This window comes from Poecilia reticulata, linkage group LG13, assembly GCF_000633615.1.
Source record: "Poecilia reticulata strain Guanapo linkage group LG13, Guppy_female_1.0+MT, whole genome shotgun sequence".
NCBI lineage: Eukaryota > Metazoa > Chordata > Actinopteri > Cyprinodontiformes > Poeciliidae > Poecilia > Poecilia reticulata.
The window spans coordinates 613,095-631,833 of NC_024343.1; the positions used below are offsets into that span (position 1 = coordinate 613,095).

Below are 18,739 nucleotides of genomic sequence, written 5' to 3' on the forward strand. Positions count from 1 at the left end.
TCTGGTTCCTCACCTAGGACCTGTCTGCCTTGGGTGACCCTACCAGGGGCATAAAGCCCCAGACAGCATAGCTCCTAGGATCATTGGGACACTCAAACCCCTCCATCACGATAAGGTGGCAGCCCAAGGAGGAGTATGTGCAATTTGAGTATTTTTTGAGTGTGCGTGAGTCTTTCGTAGTGTGTGAGAGACAAAACATAGATTTTGTCCTAAATGGCCCCTCATAGTTTTCGGTATGTTTCATTTGTTGATACTTGCTATTTGCTCAATGAAAATTCTTTAGAAAAAAAAGAGAGGAGGGAAAACGGATCAGCCTTCTTTCACCTCATTGGCTTTAAACTTCACCGCAGTGTTGATGCTCCTCCATTCCTGACTGAACTCCCCTGATACACTATGCAGGGTTTCCCCCAGAAAACTTGCTAAGGGTGCCGAGGCGGTCCACCGGCATTCCATCGTATTTTTGTATTTAAAGATGTTAAGACGACAGGAAATGTAAAAATGTTACTGGGTAATTGTATGTTATGGGAAAACAGCATAAGTGAAATGATATTTAAACCCACAACTAGTATTAAAAACAAATAAAAAAATACAATGAAAATGAAAATCAATTACTTGCACTGCTGTTTAATCCATAAAGTCCCTGGGCTTCAGGGGCCCCATAAATGCTAATATTTTAACACAGACCACAGATACATAGATGTAACATTTGTTTATAGAGCTTAGGAGCTGACGTCACAGTGTATGACGTTTACGTCACTCGGCACCATGTTTGCAGCCCACAGACCAAAACAAACTAGTCAGAACACTGGTGTTTTCATTGTGTTACCGACTGCAGCGAAGTTGTTTTGGAAATTGGAAACTGGATATTCGCCCTCCGCGGAGTAAGGGACGTTCAGCTTAAGGTTGATCCGATTTATGAACATTGATTTTGGTCAGCTGTTCTCTACCGATGCCTCCTGAAGCGCTCGGAGGTTCACATAGGGACCGTCAATTTCCAACCCAAACACTTTTGTAAATAAATGCCTTGTCTTGTGACCAACTAATACAAAAAAGTGGCAATTTACGCTATTAAACGAGGCACACTATCCTCTATAAACTTTTTAAGTCATATTCAATATTTTAAATATTAAATGTTTTTTTCAATAGCTTCCAAATCGTGTGCCCCATTAACTCAAAATCTGTGTGAAATTATTTTACTAGACTGTATAAATGAGGCACACTCATCTTTATTACATTTTAACACTATATATTTTTTAGTTTTTCTTTAGTATTTTTCTTCAATAGCTTCTAGGTCATGTGACTTATTAACTCAAAATCTGTGAAATTATTCTACTAAACTATATAGATTAGGCATATTTTCATTCCATTTTAAAAGCTCTTTTTTTTTAAAGTTCATAAAATGTATTACTTCAGGCGATCATCACATTTGTTACCTGTAATGTTCAATTACATAAAATTCTAGGACTTGATCTATTTCATTACATGATCACTTACCTGTAATATGTTAAATACAACAAATATTTACTTACAGTGTGGTCTCTTTCATAAAATTTACGTGTCACCTTTATTGTTTAATTACACATTAATTATTTAAAGATGGTCTCTTTCATCTGGTTTGTGTCATGATGTGGTGTGGCGGTGGACCCAAACGCAGCAGGCAGTAGACGTATTTATGTGGATGTTATTTTAATGAACAAAATAAACAAAATCCAAAATCCAGGGAAAACAAGGAAATCCAAAACACAATGAAACAGGAGACAAGGGATAACTAAGGTAACGACTGGCAACGTGGCGAAGATCTAAACAAAGAAAAAACCTAACTAGAATTACTAAAGGAAGAAAAAATTAATAAAAAATTCCCTTCTCACCTTCCGCAGGTGGTCTCTTTCATCCTCTGAGCTGGGGTCCTCTACCAAAGGTCTGGGAGCTTGAGGGTTCTGCGCAGTATCTTGGCTGTGCCTAGAACTGCACATTTCTGGACTGAGATGTCTGATGTTGTTCCTAGGATCTGTTTTAGCCACTGCTCCAGTTTGGGGGTGACTGCCCCGAGGGCCCCGATGACCACAGGCCCTCGGGCCCAGAAAACATGGAAGATATATATGTATATATAGACGTGAACATGGAAGAACATGGAATAACAACTGAACCTAGGGTGATCAAATTAAGAAATAAGCATTACTAGTAACACTGCAGCGAGGCTGAAATAAGAAATAACTAGAAGGATAAAATAGAATTAAACTATAGTCATTAAAGAAGGCTTGAGATGGACTCAGACAAACAAGGACAAAACCTTAAGTAACTAAAGAATTAACCTAACTATAAACACTATAAAGGACTGAAAATAAGGAAAACCACGCGCATGTCGGTCCGATGTGGCGTTTACTTCGCAGTGATCCATGTTCCGCACTGGAACCCAGTCAGGATTGAGCTCATCCATTTCATACGTCAGTTTGCCTTCAAGAGGACATATCAGAACACACATCAGTATTAATACTGTAAATTTAATAACACTAGTAAAATAGTTTACTTCACAATAATGTAATAACCTCAATGTCCACTGACAAAACTCGGACTATGCTACATAAACAATATTAGCCCGACCTAAATGAACTCAACACAAACTGAACATGAGTACACCCGGAGAAAATCATAGCTAAAAAATTATGACACAACACTAACAAAGCGAATGTTCTCACACCATCTCACAGTTCATAAAAAGTTGTCATTCAAAACTGTTGAATCCATAGCTCTTCTGTAAAATCACTGACTACTGATTATAAATATTTACATTCTTAGCCGGCTTGATTTTTAATGAGTTAAGCTTGAACAGACTTATTCGCATGTGGTTTTTATTGCGTTTCTTACTTATTGGAAATGCAGCATTTCTGAAATTCAGTTGTTTTGACATTATCAACAAATTTTTGCACACTTTTGTTTTGGAAATGCAGCTAGTGAATATTTTATGAGATAAAAAATGTATTGTGCTATGGGGCTACAATAACCAGTGTCGTCATACTCAAAGTCTTTTTTGCTGCTCGTAGTGTACTGGTTCATTTGACAACGTTGATTGTTGAAAACAGGGCATAGTCGAGTGTTGCATCAGGACAGTGATCCCAGTTTGGTCCATCCTCAAATTCTTTAAAAATTCGTAAACTTTATGCTTTAAACTGGCGGTTATCTCCAAGTGATTATGTCCTCAGACCAAAAAAACACAATGTGATTAGAGTTAGGCTGGCAACAAGTGTTTGAAAACTTTAGATCAGAACAGCGTCAACTGGAATGACTCTGCCTCTCATTTGACTTGTTAATATACCTGCCAGGTGTTGTAACGGTTACCCGTACCCACACTTAGTGCAAACATCATCTCTCGTCAACAGGTGCATGTTTGTACTGTTTGTGTTGGATCTTATTTTGTGTTTTGTTTGTGTTTGTTCCCGTTTATGTAGATTGCGGGGTAAGAGATGCATTTACCATGACACAATGTGCCACAACAGATTAGATTAGACAGCTAGGCATGGGCGCCGTAATGATGCACCTAWTGCGTGTTTCTTTTGTCGCCATTCTGTTTCAAAGGAAATTGATTCCAACAAAAATCCCACGGGTGCTATCAGCGGTGAATGGGAGAGAGCAATTAAAGCCGACGTGATATTGAAAACTCCGGTCCGCACCAGACTATGATTTTTAAACTGCGGGACGCCTGTTTGTAATGCAAATACAGAAAGCTTAGAGACGGTGGTCCGGCGTGCTGGAGTTGGCTAATTACCTTAGCTCTTTAGATTAGAGGGCAGCCCTGCGTAAGAGGAGTGAAAATCTCCATCTCTGCCTCCTCTTGCAATTCCTGCTGTGTAAAGGTTTCATTTGAATTCAAGTCACACAAAAGTCCTATTCTCTGCGCCCCCTGTGCATCCCTAGGATAATTGGGTTGAAAGCATCCTCCCTTCCTCCAATCCGCCGGCCCTTGGTCTAAATAAATAAATAAGGAAACAATGGCCGCAGCGTTTTCTGCAGAGAGGGTAAGGAGAGCAAATGAAGAGATGAGAGAAGCCGGGAGCGCAGGGACCAGTTATCCCCTCTTATAACCCCGACCGTCCCTGCCGCCGCCCCTGCATGGAATTTAAATAAGGACCTGTGGTGCTGCCCTTAATTTAGCCCTCTTTAAGCACCTTCAAATACCCACCCAATAAGCCTCCGTCCTTTTATCCATCAGAGAAATGGTGTGCCCTTCTCTGCTTTGATAATGGAATAAAGACCGACAATGAAATTACTAAAGAGCTCCGTCAAGGATTAGATTTGTTATAGATTTTTAAAAATCTTTTTCAATCCATGTGGCAGGTGAGGAGGAGCAGGTTTATATATTTAAACTATTTTTCATGGAGTGTTTTTTTGTTTTTCATGTTTTCTCATTACAAAGGTTGCCTCCTGTTCTGGGGTTACATTCCTCATTGGTTCTATGCCTGATTGTTTTTTAGCATTTGCATTTGTTTGCGCATCGCTGTGTGTCTGCGACGCTAGCGCTCCTCGTCTGATAATGAGCTGCTGTTGTGTGTTTCTCTGAACACTCCGCAGGGCAAGAGGTTATCTCTCTAATGAAAGGCCTACCTGGGGGGTGATTAGACACAAGGCCACAGTTGTTCATCCGACCACCCACTGGCTTTTTGTGTGTTAGCGAACGATTGAATGTGTGTAAAAGTGTACGTGTACATCACTACCAAAGTGAAGCAGCCCTGTTAGCCTTCMCAAGTGAATGACACCAGGCTTCAGGGCATTCTGTTTCTGTTTGTTCTGCTGCTTCCACTGGGACCTCCATTAGCTCCAATTAGCTTTCGCTTTGCTTTGCCCAGTCAGACGAAGCTGCATATTCCATTTTAATGGCTCAGATAGATCCTGCAACATTTCAAAGTGCACGGTGCACACAAAAAAATAAATAAGAATGCATTTTGAAAAGACTTTTCCACTCCTGCTTTGAAATATACATTTTGCTAATGTAAAGCACGAGCAAGACTTCAGTGTATTTAATCAGTGTGTTTTATCGATGTTTTACACAAAGTAGTGCAAAGTGAAATGAAAGACAAATTACATGATTTTCAACCGTTTTTGACAAATAAAAAAAATTTAAAAGTATATAATTTGTTTGTCGCTATGGTTCAATATTCACAGATTCTATTGACCATTTGTGATTTTTCTGTGGAAAATAACTTTAAAGGAATCATGGACAATCTGCCAATTTTGGGAATTTAATTCTAAAATATTTAAAAGAAAATGCTGAAATGCTTAGACTTATATGCAATGGTACTTGGCTGATATTTGCAAAACAGCAGTCCAAGAGTGCCATTCGTTTTCCTTGGCACTGATTGGCTGTATATTCAAGAACAGAGATAAGGAAGACTGTCAACATTAGCTTCTGTGGTGCTGCTAAGATGGTTTCCACTGCATATTAATGTTTATAAAGATATATTTAGTATTTTAAGTAATACAATTAAGGTTGACCCATTTTGAAAAAATTGGGCCGATTTCAATACCTGATATAAACATCAATGTTTTTCCTCCTAACTAATTTTTAACGATGTTTTAAATATTTCACTACCTTTCTAAAAAATTACTTGACCACTGCTTGTCATCTTCAATTGGACGTCCAACAATTCTGCCCTGCGCCACTACTACTGTCACATGACCAAACAAAAACCACATGGCCAACTGGCTCCACTCACCATCCAGAAACAAAAGGCAACAAGAAATAAATATCAGCCCAGTATTATCTATTGGACCGATGCTTATATGTTAAAAAATGGCTTGCATCATATCAGCGGTCCATGCTATTTTGAAGTTTGTGGTTTTAATGTAATGAAATGTGCAACAATTCACTTTTCCCTAACCGAGTGGCTCTTTGTTCACACAGTGCTGCGAGATGACTTCAGGCAGAATCCTACTGATGTGGTGGTGGCAGCAGGAGAGCCAGCAATACTTGAATGTGTCCCTCCCAGAGGTCATCCTGAACCCACCATCTACTGGAAGAAAGACAAAGTGCGAATCGATGACAAGGAAGACAGGGTCACTGTGAGTACTGTTGTAGATGATCTAAACAAACAGAAACATCAGTATCAGCTGTTAAACTGTAAAAATTCTAGCTAAGACTGTTTTTACAACCCCGAACTTCAGTTTATTTCACTGGGATTTTATGGTCTGACCAAGAGCAATTCAAATTAAATCTAATTGTTCTGTGAAAGTCTCAGGTTTGTTAGAGAACTGAGGTGAAGACATAGCCCAATGAAGACCCCAGCAACATGCCATACATGTTGGTGATATCGTTATGGAGATGTTCGCACTACGATGTTCGCAAACTGAAAGATTGAAAAACAACCTGGTAACCATTTCTCCTTCCTGCAAGACAATCATACCAGATATATGCAGTAGAAGCCACAACGGAAAGGATTATATTAAAACAGTCATGTCTTGGAATGGTCCAGTCAAAGTCCAGATCTAAATTAAATTTAGAGACAGTAGCACAAATAAGAAATAGTTATTCAGTGATGTATTCTGTCCAAACAGAATTGATTTGTTTTTCAAAGAAGAATGATTAAAATAAATTACTCTCTAGATGTGAAAAACTGATCGTTGCACTTCTTAAAACACTTTCAGCTAACTATAGAGGAACTTCTGGTATTCATGAGGGTTAAGAACAACAAATAGTTGAAATTTGAGACTYTCTCAAAAAACTCTTWTACTTGCCTATTGTATATAAATGTAACTAACACTCGCCTTTTCAGAAACCAGTGGTAATAAAACAAAAATAGCCTTCAGTAATGATGGCTGAACATGTGTTATTTTCCTTCCACTTTAAAACATGCACCACTTTATGTTTCTCTGTCAGTAAAATCTCAGTAAAATTCTCTAAAGTTTGGGTTTGTAACTTGCTGAGCTGTAATGTTAAAGTGATTTTGTTGGTGTGCACTTAACACCTTTTGTCCCAAATGAACTTACAAGGAAAGACTTTACTGAATGAAAGAAAAAAGTCAGTGTAAAAAAGTAAACATCTGGAAAATGTTTTTTGTTTTTCTCCTTCAGATTCGAGGAGGAAAGCTCATGATCTCAAACACAAGAAAGACTGACGCTGGCATGTACGTGTGTGTGGGCACCAACATGGTTGGAGAACGGGACAGTGAGACGGCACAAGTAACTGTCTTTGGTACGCATTATTTACTGATTTTCCCTGAAACATGAATCTATGTTGGCCTGTGTAAAGGATTAAATGCCACTACATACCTTCATGAAAATAATGGCTTTGTCCAGGTACTCTCAGAATTTGATTTTAAAGCCCTGTTGCTTAGACTTTGTTGCCAGATTTGTCCTGCTGGGCTGCATTCAGTTTTATGACTTTTTATTTTCGGAGTTGCTATTATGTTGTCATGACATAAAGCAGAGCTGGAGTGAAATGAACCATAGAAGCTAGATGGTAGTTGCTTTGTTTCAGTGTTGGCTTCAGGGTACTATTCCAAAATGTCTCTCTTGTTTGTTGAAGAACAGAAGTAAGAGACTGACAAGAAAATGAAGGATTATAAGAGATAATCCTTTCGGATCCATGATGGATAGTGTTAGAGCTGCACACAGCAGCCAAAAAAAAAAGAAAAAAAAATGCTTATCTGTTTTTCTGCACATCTTGCAGAGCGACCAACCTTCCTTCGGAGGCCAATCAACCAGGTGGTCCTAGAAGAGGAGACGGTTGAATTTCGGTGCCAGGTACAAGGAGACCCTCAACCAAATGTTCGCTGGAGGAAAGATGACATCGATGTTCCTCGTGGGAGGTACACTCTTTTAAGGGAATATCCTAAAAAAAATCTGTTTTCTGTTCCGACTTGACAGACTACATTTGATTTGGCAGGGACTGTACCAACGGCTGGTACAAGGTAGTATCTTAACTCTTCAGGTTTTCCTCCTGATGCAGCTGCCAGAGTTCACTTTGTACATCTGTTAACAGCACTGGTTACAAATCTTGAATGTACCAGAAGTTTGGTTAAAACATTTCTTCTTTTCAGAAAATGTTTTTTATAACCATGAAATGATACATAGACTGCAAAACAAAGTCCAACATATGCAAGTAGCTAAGAGTTTCAGCCATAAGACAGTAAAGGTTAGGAATATGAAGCTAATTCAAGCATTGCTTTTTTTTCTTCAGTTTTTTGGTTTTTAAGTAGATTAAAGACAGGATTGCATCAGCTCGAGACTCAGACACTCAGCTTCATTTAGTGTGAATTTGAGTATCCAGCTTTCTTGGACCTGATGGCCAGACAAGGGACTCAGCCAATCAGAAGGCCTTGGATAGTGGGACAACCAAAAAGAAAACAAATCCTATTAACTTTCTGAACAGGATACATTCTGTCCTGGTAGATATAATCTAAACAGAATCTGTTTTCAGACATGTTGTCATTCTATATTTAGTAACTGAAATTTATTGCAGAGTTTAAAATGTGAGTCCCCATGTAAAGTTACTTAATATAGTTATTTCAAAAGCTTACACATTTTTAAAGAATAAAAAGACTGTCATTCATATATCATTTTTTGGAGCACAATATTTTCAGGTCACAAATTATTGTGACCCCCTGAATGTCTAAATTTGTAAGGACACTCAGTGGGGACCCGGAAATTCAACCACACACACAGGAGTATACAAAGTTAAAAACAAGTTTAATTTCCAGATACTGGTTGCTGCTCAGGAAGAGGTCGTCAAACAGCACTGAGGAGAGAGGGGAGACGGCTGGTGATGCACAGATAAAAGAGGGATATCTTAGAAATGTTCAGCTTAACTGACCTAGAGCAGTAGGCGGGTGGAGCAGGGGAACTGAAGATCTGATGACAGGGAGGTGCAGGAAACCAGTAGAACAGGCTTCTGTGGAAGCAATGAAGATCTCCACAAGAAGATCCAAAACGCAACACCCAGGGACTTTGTCAATAATCAGGCAGAGGCCATATACAGGAGGACAAAGAGAGCAAACTTAGCTTGAGGGGCTGGCAATACTCGGTGGTTGTGAGGCAGAGCGTGGGTCAGGGTCCAGAAATCCAGAACAGAAGGGATCCGTGAAGGGTAGTGATGGAGTATCTGAAGCCAGGCTTCGAGGCATGTACCGAGTAAAAAGGGGGTGTGTCCAATGAAGCCCCACTTCGAGACTTGTGTCATCTTGCTGAAAACCACGTGACTGGCAATAAACGATGCCTCGCATTGCATGGGTCACGTGACTGCTTCATTTTGTGTGTTGGTTTTCAAAATAAAAGCGCGATGAGCCGTGCTGCTTCATGGGTTGYTGTCCWTTTGGTCKMGCATCAGAGGAGAATATTTGTCTTCAGTAGCCAAGATAAAATGAACATTGACCAACATATTTGATGTGTATTGATGATGGCACTAATCAAAATGTAATGTTTGTTTCTGGTTTTCTCAATTGTAGATTTTTTTTATTTTTTATTACTTTATATTTTTGTGGTTTTATGATGTAAATCTCTTTGAACTGCATTGTTGCTGAAACGTGCTGCACAAATAAACTTGATTGTCTGAGCCAGAAAGTGGAAAATCTCTGACATCGGTGAATACTTTGAAATGATTGCTCACAATAAAATTCTTCTTAGATAATAATTAACCTTCCACCTCCCAATTTATTACAAAGTTCCACTATTATTTGTAGTCTGATTGGCAAAGATATATCAGTCTTGCACAGCAGAAACAGATTTAGTGCTGTTGCAGAACTAAAATTCAACATGTAGCCAAATATAAGAGATGAGCCAACTAGAAATCCAAGAAAAAGCGAATGCCCCAACAGGCACTGCATTCCCAAGACACATCAAATGTCTTTACTGTCAAATCCGTCTATGACATAAAAGAAACCCCAACACAACCACTGACGTTAAACATATACCACGATTAGATTGGCTACAAATCATTTTAATAATTGAAACATATGACAATTAAATATGGTTTCATTGATTCTCCTGTTGAGTTTGCAATATTGCATTTAGTAATTTTTGGAAGTATGATTCAACTGAGTGACAAGGCTGTTACAGTTTCACCAGCAGATGTCACTAGTGAGTCATAAATGAAGCATTGAGTAATGAACCTTTTTGCAAAGCAAAGGGTTGAAAAGCTTTATTGCTTCATGAGGCTTCATTTGCCCATCACTAGTGAAGGGCTTGGCAGGGGGGGTAAATCCATGGACAGAAGAGGGTCGTAGAAACACTGAAGGCTTGGAAGGAAACGCTGGATCTCTTACTGGCTCATGGCTGTCGCTAATCTGGCAAGGAGACAGAGGTTGAGAGGTGGCGGGGCCCAGGTGGAACAGGTGAGCAATCAGGCGTGGCAGGTGAGCTGAATGAGTGCTTAACACAGCATGAACAGGACATGAAACATAACAAAATGTAGACAAATTTGGAGCATCACACACAGGAGACAATGTTTGTGATACTCGATTATTGTGACTAAATGTTAAAGTGGCAATATTATGTAAAATTAACTTTTTGAGCTCTGCATCATGTTGTAATGTTATTCCCTCACCAAAAACATACCTGGGGTGTTTCCTTAGATCTTTTATGCATGTTTGAGGAATCCTTTAATCTCCTGTTGCATTTTATTTGTGCAAAACACCTTGGTGGACCTAGCTCCACCTTTGAGGACAAAGGTCCTCCTCTTATCTGCATTTTCCAAACTTTGGAGCTAGCCAGCAGCAAACACCTGGTGGCATTGTGCGTCTGTTAGCTTATTATAAGAGCTATTTCTCAGTGCATCACTGATAAAAATGTTGTTAAAGGGTTAATAGAGGAGCAATGAGGAGATGACTTACTGAGGGTGGAATTTCAGAAAGAGCATGAGTTTTAAAGAGACAGAGGCCCAATGTCAAGGTGTTAAATTACAAGAGAAATTTCTTTTAAGTCATATTTGATATATTTTTAGGACAACTGAATGTAAAGTAGTTACTTGATCATGCCTGGAAAATATGTAATATTGCCTCGGTATAGTCTGTCATGGATATTTTCTTGTTACTCAGAGAAATCTAGTTGTTGTGTTCTCTGCAGCCCAAGAGACAGAAACAAACGCGTGCGTGCGTGCGTGTGTGTGAATCAACCTATTCCCTCGCTTGCGAGTCACTCAAGTCACGGTCAGCATCGGTGTCATTGTCAGAAGTGGACTTCAAAGAGACCAGCGTTCTGTCTTTAGCCAGCAGGCCGGTCGCTTTCTGCTTGGATCACCTCATAAAGCACACACTCAACAGGCCTGACATCTCCCAAGGCTAGCCGCCGAGACAAGCGTAGGAGGCTTGTTTGCGTCTGATAAGGATTCGGTTCACTGGGCAGTGGGACGCGAGCCCCTTGCCAAGGCAAACACATAAAAGTGTTTCACTCCAGTCTTTGATAGGGAGTTGGCTCTGGAACGGAGTTCACTTTGTACACTAATTAACAGATTTATTATGGAGTTGGATATGTGTCATGCTCTGGCGTCCATCGCCGACTGTAATATCCCTTTGAAGTGTGGCCATACTTTAGGATGATAAACATGGCGAAATATAGAGCAGAAAATTTAAAAGAGATAAATATTCTATTGCCTCTAATTGCAATCTACAAATTATTGTTCTTTTTTTCCTCTCCAAAGCATATTTAGTGGTGCCAGCGAAGATGAGCGTTCAGATGTAGATATTTTAATTCTGACATTTTCTTCCTGTTTTCGTTGCTCCTTATCATCACTCAGCGAACATCAAGGACGAATGGATTTTCCCACACAAGAGAAGTTTCCATTTTGATAAGTGACAGGCACATTTGAAGAAGAACTGGAAACAGAAAGGCAGTCCCTTCTGGTATTTCACTTTGTGTGAAAGGGAATAAAAGCCCACAGCGGATCAAGCAGTTGTCTACACAGCGGGGAGTGGCCTCTGTTTGCTTTTTTGTTTCTTTTTTTTTCATTCCGAAAGGTTACGCTGTCCTTATTATTATGATAAGCTGTGGAAAGAGGCAAGGACTTAGCAGGACCGCTCCTCTTTACCGTTGTATTGTTTCAACTTGTCTTTGCTGGCCTTTTTACATGCTTCCAGTCTCTCGGTGGGTTTTCTGTAATGTACTGCTTTCATTCTAGGAGGAGGTGGAGGGGAGGGGAACCTCAGCTGAGTAAACAGGTTGTTAATATGCTCAGTGGCTCCAGCTGCTTCTCAGGCAAACACATGCACACGCTGGCACCTAGAGTGCCTATCTGAAGCGCCAAGGCGCCTTCCATCTCTATGGAACAGAGGAGGAGATAGAGCTGAAAAACAACCAGAGTTCGTCATAAAAGAACAAGTCCAGCTATTGCTTATATCTGTGTTCTTTAAAGCAGGGGTGGATCTACTGGGGTGGCATAGGGTCAGGGCCGTGCAGAGACCACTAAAGGGGCAGGTGCTCAAAAAAAAAAAGGGCAAATTTAACTGCATTCTAGGACAGAATATTAACAGCCTCTCAACTTTCAAAGTTTAATAAACAATGATAAATTACAAAAATGTGACATATACAGTACAATCAAAGCTAATGAACATCTCCATATAGAGCATAACACTATGCCTATGTAAGATATTTTATTAGTAATTTCTTTCCTCAGGTCTATTTTGTTAGAGGAAAGTATTGCAATATTCAAACCCRCAATTTAGCAAGATATGTAAATCAGAGCTGGACCACCAGACATATTTTGTCTTTACAGAATTACACTATTRAAAATATAAACAAGGGCACAATGCAACCTTTTAGTGACTGTAATCTATAAAACAGAGCTGCCTGTTTGCTGCACTTGCAGTGGAGATGAAGACGGTCCATTCAGGAAAGCAGAGCTGCATCAAACTTTAATGTGGAACTGCAAAAAAAATACAAAAAAAAACACAAAATGTAATTGTTAATGTTGTTAATGTATGTCACCATGAGAAAAACCTACTGAGTTCTGCTTAAAAAAACTTTTTTAAACATTTAAATCACACATTTGTCTCATTAAGTTAACTTTCTTTTTTGCAAAACAAACTTATTTGTGCATGTCAGAAATCTTTTCTTGATATTCTAGGTTTTTGTTTGTGACTCAAAGTTTTGCTTGTGATTCTCACATGAGTCGTGGGCGGGGCCTAAAATCACAACAAAAGATTTCTGATGTGTGCAAATAAATGTTTATGTTTGGTAAATAACTTTTTATGTTCACAAGACAAAAAGTAGTTATTAAATTAAAATGTTTTTTAAACAAAACGATTTGTTTTTTAAAAAATAAATCAATACAATTCCAAAAGTTTTGATTACAATTTTATTTTACTTAACTGAGGTTAGTTTCCCCCCCCCCATTGAATAATTGGGAAAAAAAAATTTAACTTCATACTCTGCGAACCAGAAACTAAACTTACTTAAAGTCTGGGTTGAGTTTTTTCCCCTTCATTAATTACACACTTCATATCTATCAGGGTAATTCAGGGTGAGTCTTTTATTTCATTGTTATTCTCCTTCAAGATACATTTACCTAACGCCAGAATAAATGAAATGTACATTATGCAGCAAAGGAAATTAGAAGATCGGACATATATCCATTATGGAGATGATCAGTTTTGGACGGGCGATGTGCCCTTATTGCATAATAAATACTAAAGAATGACTGATATCATTAAAGATACAGGGAAGAAGCTTTTTAGTTATCTAGCGTTGCTAGCAAAGTCGTTAGCTAGCAGCTAGCTAATATCACAACAACAGCCTGATGTCTGTATGATAAAAATACTGAATCGATAGATAAGAACTCCTACAGCATATTTAAAATAAAACGATTTACCAATATCTGCGACGGGCTGGCGACCTGTCCAGGATGTACCCCGCCTCTCGCCCAGAACGTTAGCTGGAGATGGGCACCAGCACCCCACCAGACCCCACTAAGGGATAAGGGTGTAAAGAAAATGGATGGATGGATGGATTTACCAATATAAAAGAAATTTGCCATTTCTTGCATCTTGACAGAACTAACAGAAACCAAACTGTTCATAGGTTTGTTTCAGGGAGAATTTATGCAGAAAACATCAATTTTCTCAGCTTTATTTTAAGCCGTACTTAATAGATATCTGATAATAAATGATGGCGCTACTAATATTTTTGTGACAGATTTCTGCTCGTCCTGCATTGTAATAGAATGGCTTTCTGGACATAACTCAAAGCATCACATAGCGACTAATAGGTGCTGTCCAATCCAGGAATACATATCAATTAGCAGCAGTATGAAAGACGTAAAAATAATTAACTATACTACATTAAGAAATGATATTTAATCCTCAGTGTGGCATGAAGCTCATTTTGAAACAATGCAAGTTTAAAATATTTTTGCAACAAGTAAATCATCAAGTAAATTAAGTTCAATGTTGGGTCTATGTACGCTAAATGTGAGAATGAATATGCTGCCACCCATGTAAAAATCATTGCCATCCTCTTGCCACCTCATAGATATTTTTCTAGTTCCACTCCTGCTTTAAAGGCGTTTCTAAATAATAAATAAACTAAAAATCACCAAAAAAAAGTATCATCTACTGGATTGCCTATCTGCCTTATCTTTAAAGCTAACCTGCCTCTAATCTTGTTTTAGTTCCAGCGTCATGGTCAACAACTCTTCAGAGCTCCCCATCACGTTATAATGTTATTCCCTCATCATAAACATACCTGGAGTGTTGCTTTGATTATTTCATGCATGTTTGAGAAATCTTTTAATCTCCCATGGCAACCATTCAGTTGTGAAAAATGCCTGAGTGGAGCCAGCACCACCTGCGCTCCTCTTTGCTTTTAAGTTATATTTCTTGTATGCAGCATTTGCATAACAACTGAAGGTAACACTGTAACAGGGTTACTTAACAGAGCTATAAAATGATATCATGCGACTGGAAAACGTATAATACCGCTCCATCAGTGTTCACTGAATAAGATTTTGATGCTATGAGATTGTGCTTCCCCCCAAAAAATCTTTTATCTTTAACCAAAAAACCTGGTATATGGCTCAAATTTTCATTGTTCTTAATTGTAATTTTTGTGCCCAAAATTATGTATTGCACATCTTTCCAAATGTGTAATACTGCTGGTATCAGACGGACAGTGTTGACAGCAGCTGCCAGGAGAGGAAAACTGTATCTTGTTAGGCTAAAGATTCCGTCTCACCCTGAGAAGCCCCCTGTGAAAAGACCTCAGCAGTGTGCATTGCCAGCTTTATTTGCCTGCAAGATTAGTGTGCTTCCCATGTCTCCCCCTCCATAGGTCTCCTCATTTGTTTTGGACCCTTGTACCCTCTTCCTGTGCCTTATCAGAGCCACTAATGTCTTGCAGTCCATATGCATTCAGCCCCCCCATCCCCTTTGTTCCTGTTGACCTCCACAGCAGAGCCACTGCAACATTCAGCAGAAAAGGCTGTTTCTTTTTTTACTCAATTCCTCGGGGGCGCGTGAGCGCATGTGTGTGTTTGCAATTGTGTGTCGTGAGAGAGCTATGATAGAGGTGCATGGATGGATCATTCTATTTGAGTAAGTTGTTAAAGCTAAAGTGACAGAAGTGCCCGTGTTATGCTGACTATCCAGTTTCAGCGGGTTCCGTTTTTTTTTCCCTTATGCAACTTTGCAAAAGGAAAAGATAACAGGATCTGTTTCCTGTTTCCATTACTTCTTTCAATACGTAAGGTGCTTAGGGTGCAAGCTTGAGCTGAGGTTGATGTAGATGCACAGATCTGAAATTTTATGACTGATTTCAGATCTCCACATTTCAATATTTCTTTGAGATTTAGCTGCTGTGAATGGCAATTGCTTATAGCAGAGATGTTTGAGAAAGCAATTGACGTAGAATAGAGTTTTACCAATATTTTTAAAGTAAGCACAAAATTGTTATTGAGCCTGTATTTCAACAAACATTAGTATTTTTGCAATTAGCACAGTTTGTGCAGTTAGCATACCTAATAGTCACCAAATAGTCTGGTGGATTCCGTTCGATTGGGGACTAACATTACAACATTTTCACATGGTGTGGTTCACTTTAACACTGAACAGTGGCAAATGATCCAAACCCATTTAAGCAACCTGTTTACCTCCTGGTCTGTGGTGGCGCTGCACCAAAAACACTGAAGCTAACGACACAAAAACCCCTGAAGAAGACACTGAGCTTAAACATCCTACTTCATGAAACTTTATTAATAACATTGTCTGTTTATCTATGTGGTTACAGGTAACTGCAATATATTTTCATCTGATCATATTTACATGAGTGCCTTTACCTCCATGTGTTGATTTTGTTGTATTTACACAGAATGCTGTGCTCTTAGTCCATTTACTGATTTTGTAGTGGTCTCTGAACCATTTAAAGCGATGTAGGGTTTCTCTTATGTCTTTGTTAACAGGACTAGTCATCTCTCATTCTAACGCTTGACTCGCATCTTTGTTTTGGTAGCATTTAATGCAATAGTCCACTTCCTGCTTTTGTCCACTTAGGGTTCACATATTCATTCGAGCAACACCAGAGTTCACTTCAGCCGAACCGAGACTTAGCTTTTCAGGTGAAACAGAGTTCACTTTTTTGATTTCAGTACGGTTCTGTTGCACATTCACACCCCGAACACAAACCAGACTTTCTAGACAAATGATGTAGAGTCTAGTTAAAGCAGACAAAACAGGGCTGATGTGAATGAACCCTACTATCTCAATGTATGTGGAACCTTTACTCTGAGTTTGTGAAAGGCAAAGCAACAAGTTCTATGACAGACAGATTGACAGCTCATCAGGATGAAACACAACAACTTTGCCATACTCTTTTAAGAAATCCTCAAAGTCCTCTATCACTCTTTTGCAGCCTTATAGACCTGCAGACATGTCGAACAACAGAACTTCTAAAAAGCTTCTTACGTCTCTCTGCTTCCTCTGCATAAAAATACCTAAATTGAAGTTGTCTTCACTCTGTAGTAGCATCATACTAGAACTCCATATGGTGCATTATCTGACTGTTAAAGGTTTCAATTGGCTGAGAATTGGTCAATACCAGTCACCAGACAATTTCTCAGTGAATTTTTAAAAATACTAAGTAATGATTTAGGCAATGCATTTTTAAATGCCAGGAATATGCACCTAATCATTTCTTATAGTGCTTTGAAAACCCTCTCTCTCACATTTTACTAAGAAAGCACCAATTCCTCAGTGTAATATTGATTCCTTAGATGTTTTTGTTCTTTAATTTCTGCTCCACTCAAAGACAAATTCTCCTTAAATAAAAAATAAATGATCAGTGATCTCTGTTCAGTGGCTCCACATTTTTTATTTTCACAACGTTTTTTTTTTTTTTTCAGCCGTGCCGTAACATTCACCGAAAACCAATTTCAATTCAGTAAAAAAAACACTTTGATTTTGTATCGCCTTGGAACAAATAACTAATTTGGAAAGAAAAAAATAGTTCCCACAAAACAGGCAGGCTTCAAGGTGGAAATTTTGACAAACTATTCTACAATTATTGCCCAACTGCTGATGAATGCCAGTGGGGGGTTTTTGGCTGTGAGACGTTGCCAGGGACCACAGCTCTGGCCAAAGGCTGCATTGAAGACAGATGAGAACTGATAGCGGGTAATTGATTCTCTCTTACGGGCAACAAGTTCTGGACAGATAGACTTCGTTTCCTTTGATCAGCTTGAGGGAAATCAGTAGTCCGATGGTGTGAAACTGGATCAAGCTGGCAGAATGAAATGAAGCAGGAAAAGGTCTTTGGCAGAGAAGCCAGGCTAAGGTTCTTTGCTGGAATTAAACTCCAACTTGATTCTGACTCATGCCGAGAGTAGGCACACAGCCTTCTCTCCTCCCCCCTGCTACCATATCTATCAATCCGAACTTAAAGAGGTACTGCAGATAAGATTCTGCCACAAAATTCCTTTGTAGACACGATTATTCAGCTGTTTGTACAGTGAAAGAAGGAAATCTCTTAATGTAGGTGAATTGGCACAAGAGAGAAGGTCGAACAAGGGTGGCTGTGTTCCTGACAGACACTTTAAAGTCAAATCCTTAAAAATGATCTGGAGGATCTTTGAGATGGATTGCTTTTAAAGCATGCCCATTAAATGTTCATCTCAGCACAGCCTTCACATGCTGAAAACACATCAAGCTGACAAGCAAGGAAAAAGAAAAACACCGCTTTGTTTTGGCATTTGCTTACATTCCCATCACTCCCCATCAACCCGCAAGAGCGAAAGACCCTGGATTCAGAATGTTTGTGTGTGAGTGTGTGTATGTGAATGATGGTCTTGTTTGTGTCATGTGTACAGTATGTCTTATCCTAGTTGAAATGCAGGCAGAGTCCAGTGGAACAAACTTGGCGCTCCAGTCTTTTCCGCAGCCCTCATACATGTGGAATTACATTCCTTTTCTAATGGAGAACAGAGCTCTCGCAATAAAGAGCTACTGTTCCCCTCTGCTGTGTGCACTTACTTGTGTGGCCGCAGCCGCCTCTTATCCCTGAGAGTATTTCCACTCATCTTGTCATCTAAGCTGATTCCATATGGGAAGTTGATTACAGATTGATTGCGCTTATGTCCCTTTAATAAGTCATGAATCAGCTCGAGGTTGTCTTTTGAGAGGTTGCTAGAGGCCGGACCAATAACAATAAGATTCTTGTCTAATATGTGCATACCTGCCATCTCCAAAACAACAAGGGTTCAGTCAGGCCTGTGGGAACCTCAATGAACACTTCAACTGCTGTTTGTTTTCTCTTTTTTTTTTTTTTTTTTGAG

At 39.2% G+C, this 18,739-nt stretch overlaps 1 protein-coding gene across 9 annotated transcripts in view; it reads left to right on the plus strand.

Moving 5' to 3' along the window:
• robo2 (roundabout, axon guidance receptor, homolog 2 (Drosophila)) overlaps positions 1–18,739 on the plus strand; it is a 518,827-nt gene that overhangs the window by 392,072 nt on the left and 108,016 nt on the right. For all 9 annotated transcript variants that reach the window (XM_008424869.2, XM_008424870.2, XM_008424864.2 and 6 more), the window contains exons 3-5: positions 5,897–6,054; positions 7,063–7,183; positions 7,661–7,799. In XM_008424869.2, coding sequence (XP_008423091.1) covers positions 5,897–6,054; positions 7,063–7,183; positions 7,661–7,799 — 418 coding nt within the window. The remainder of the gene's footprint in view (positions 1–5,896; positions 6,055–7,062; positions 7,184–7,660; positions 7,800–18,739) is intronic.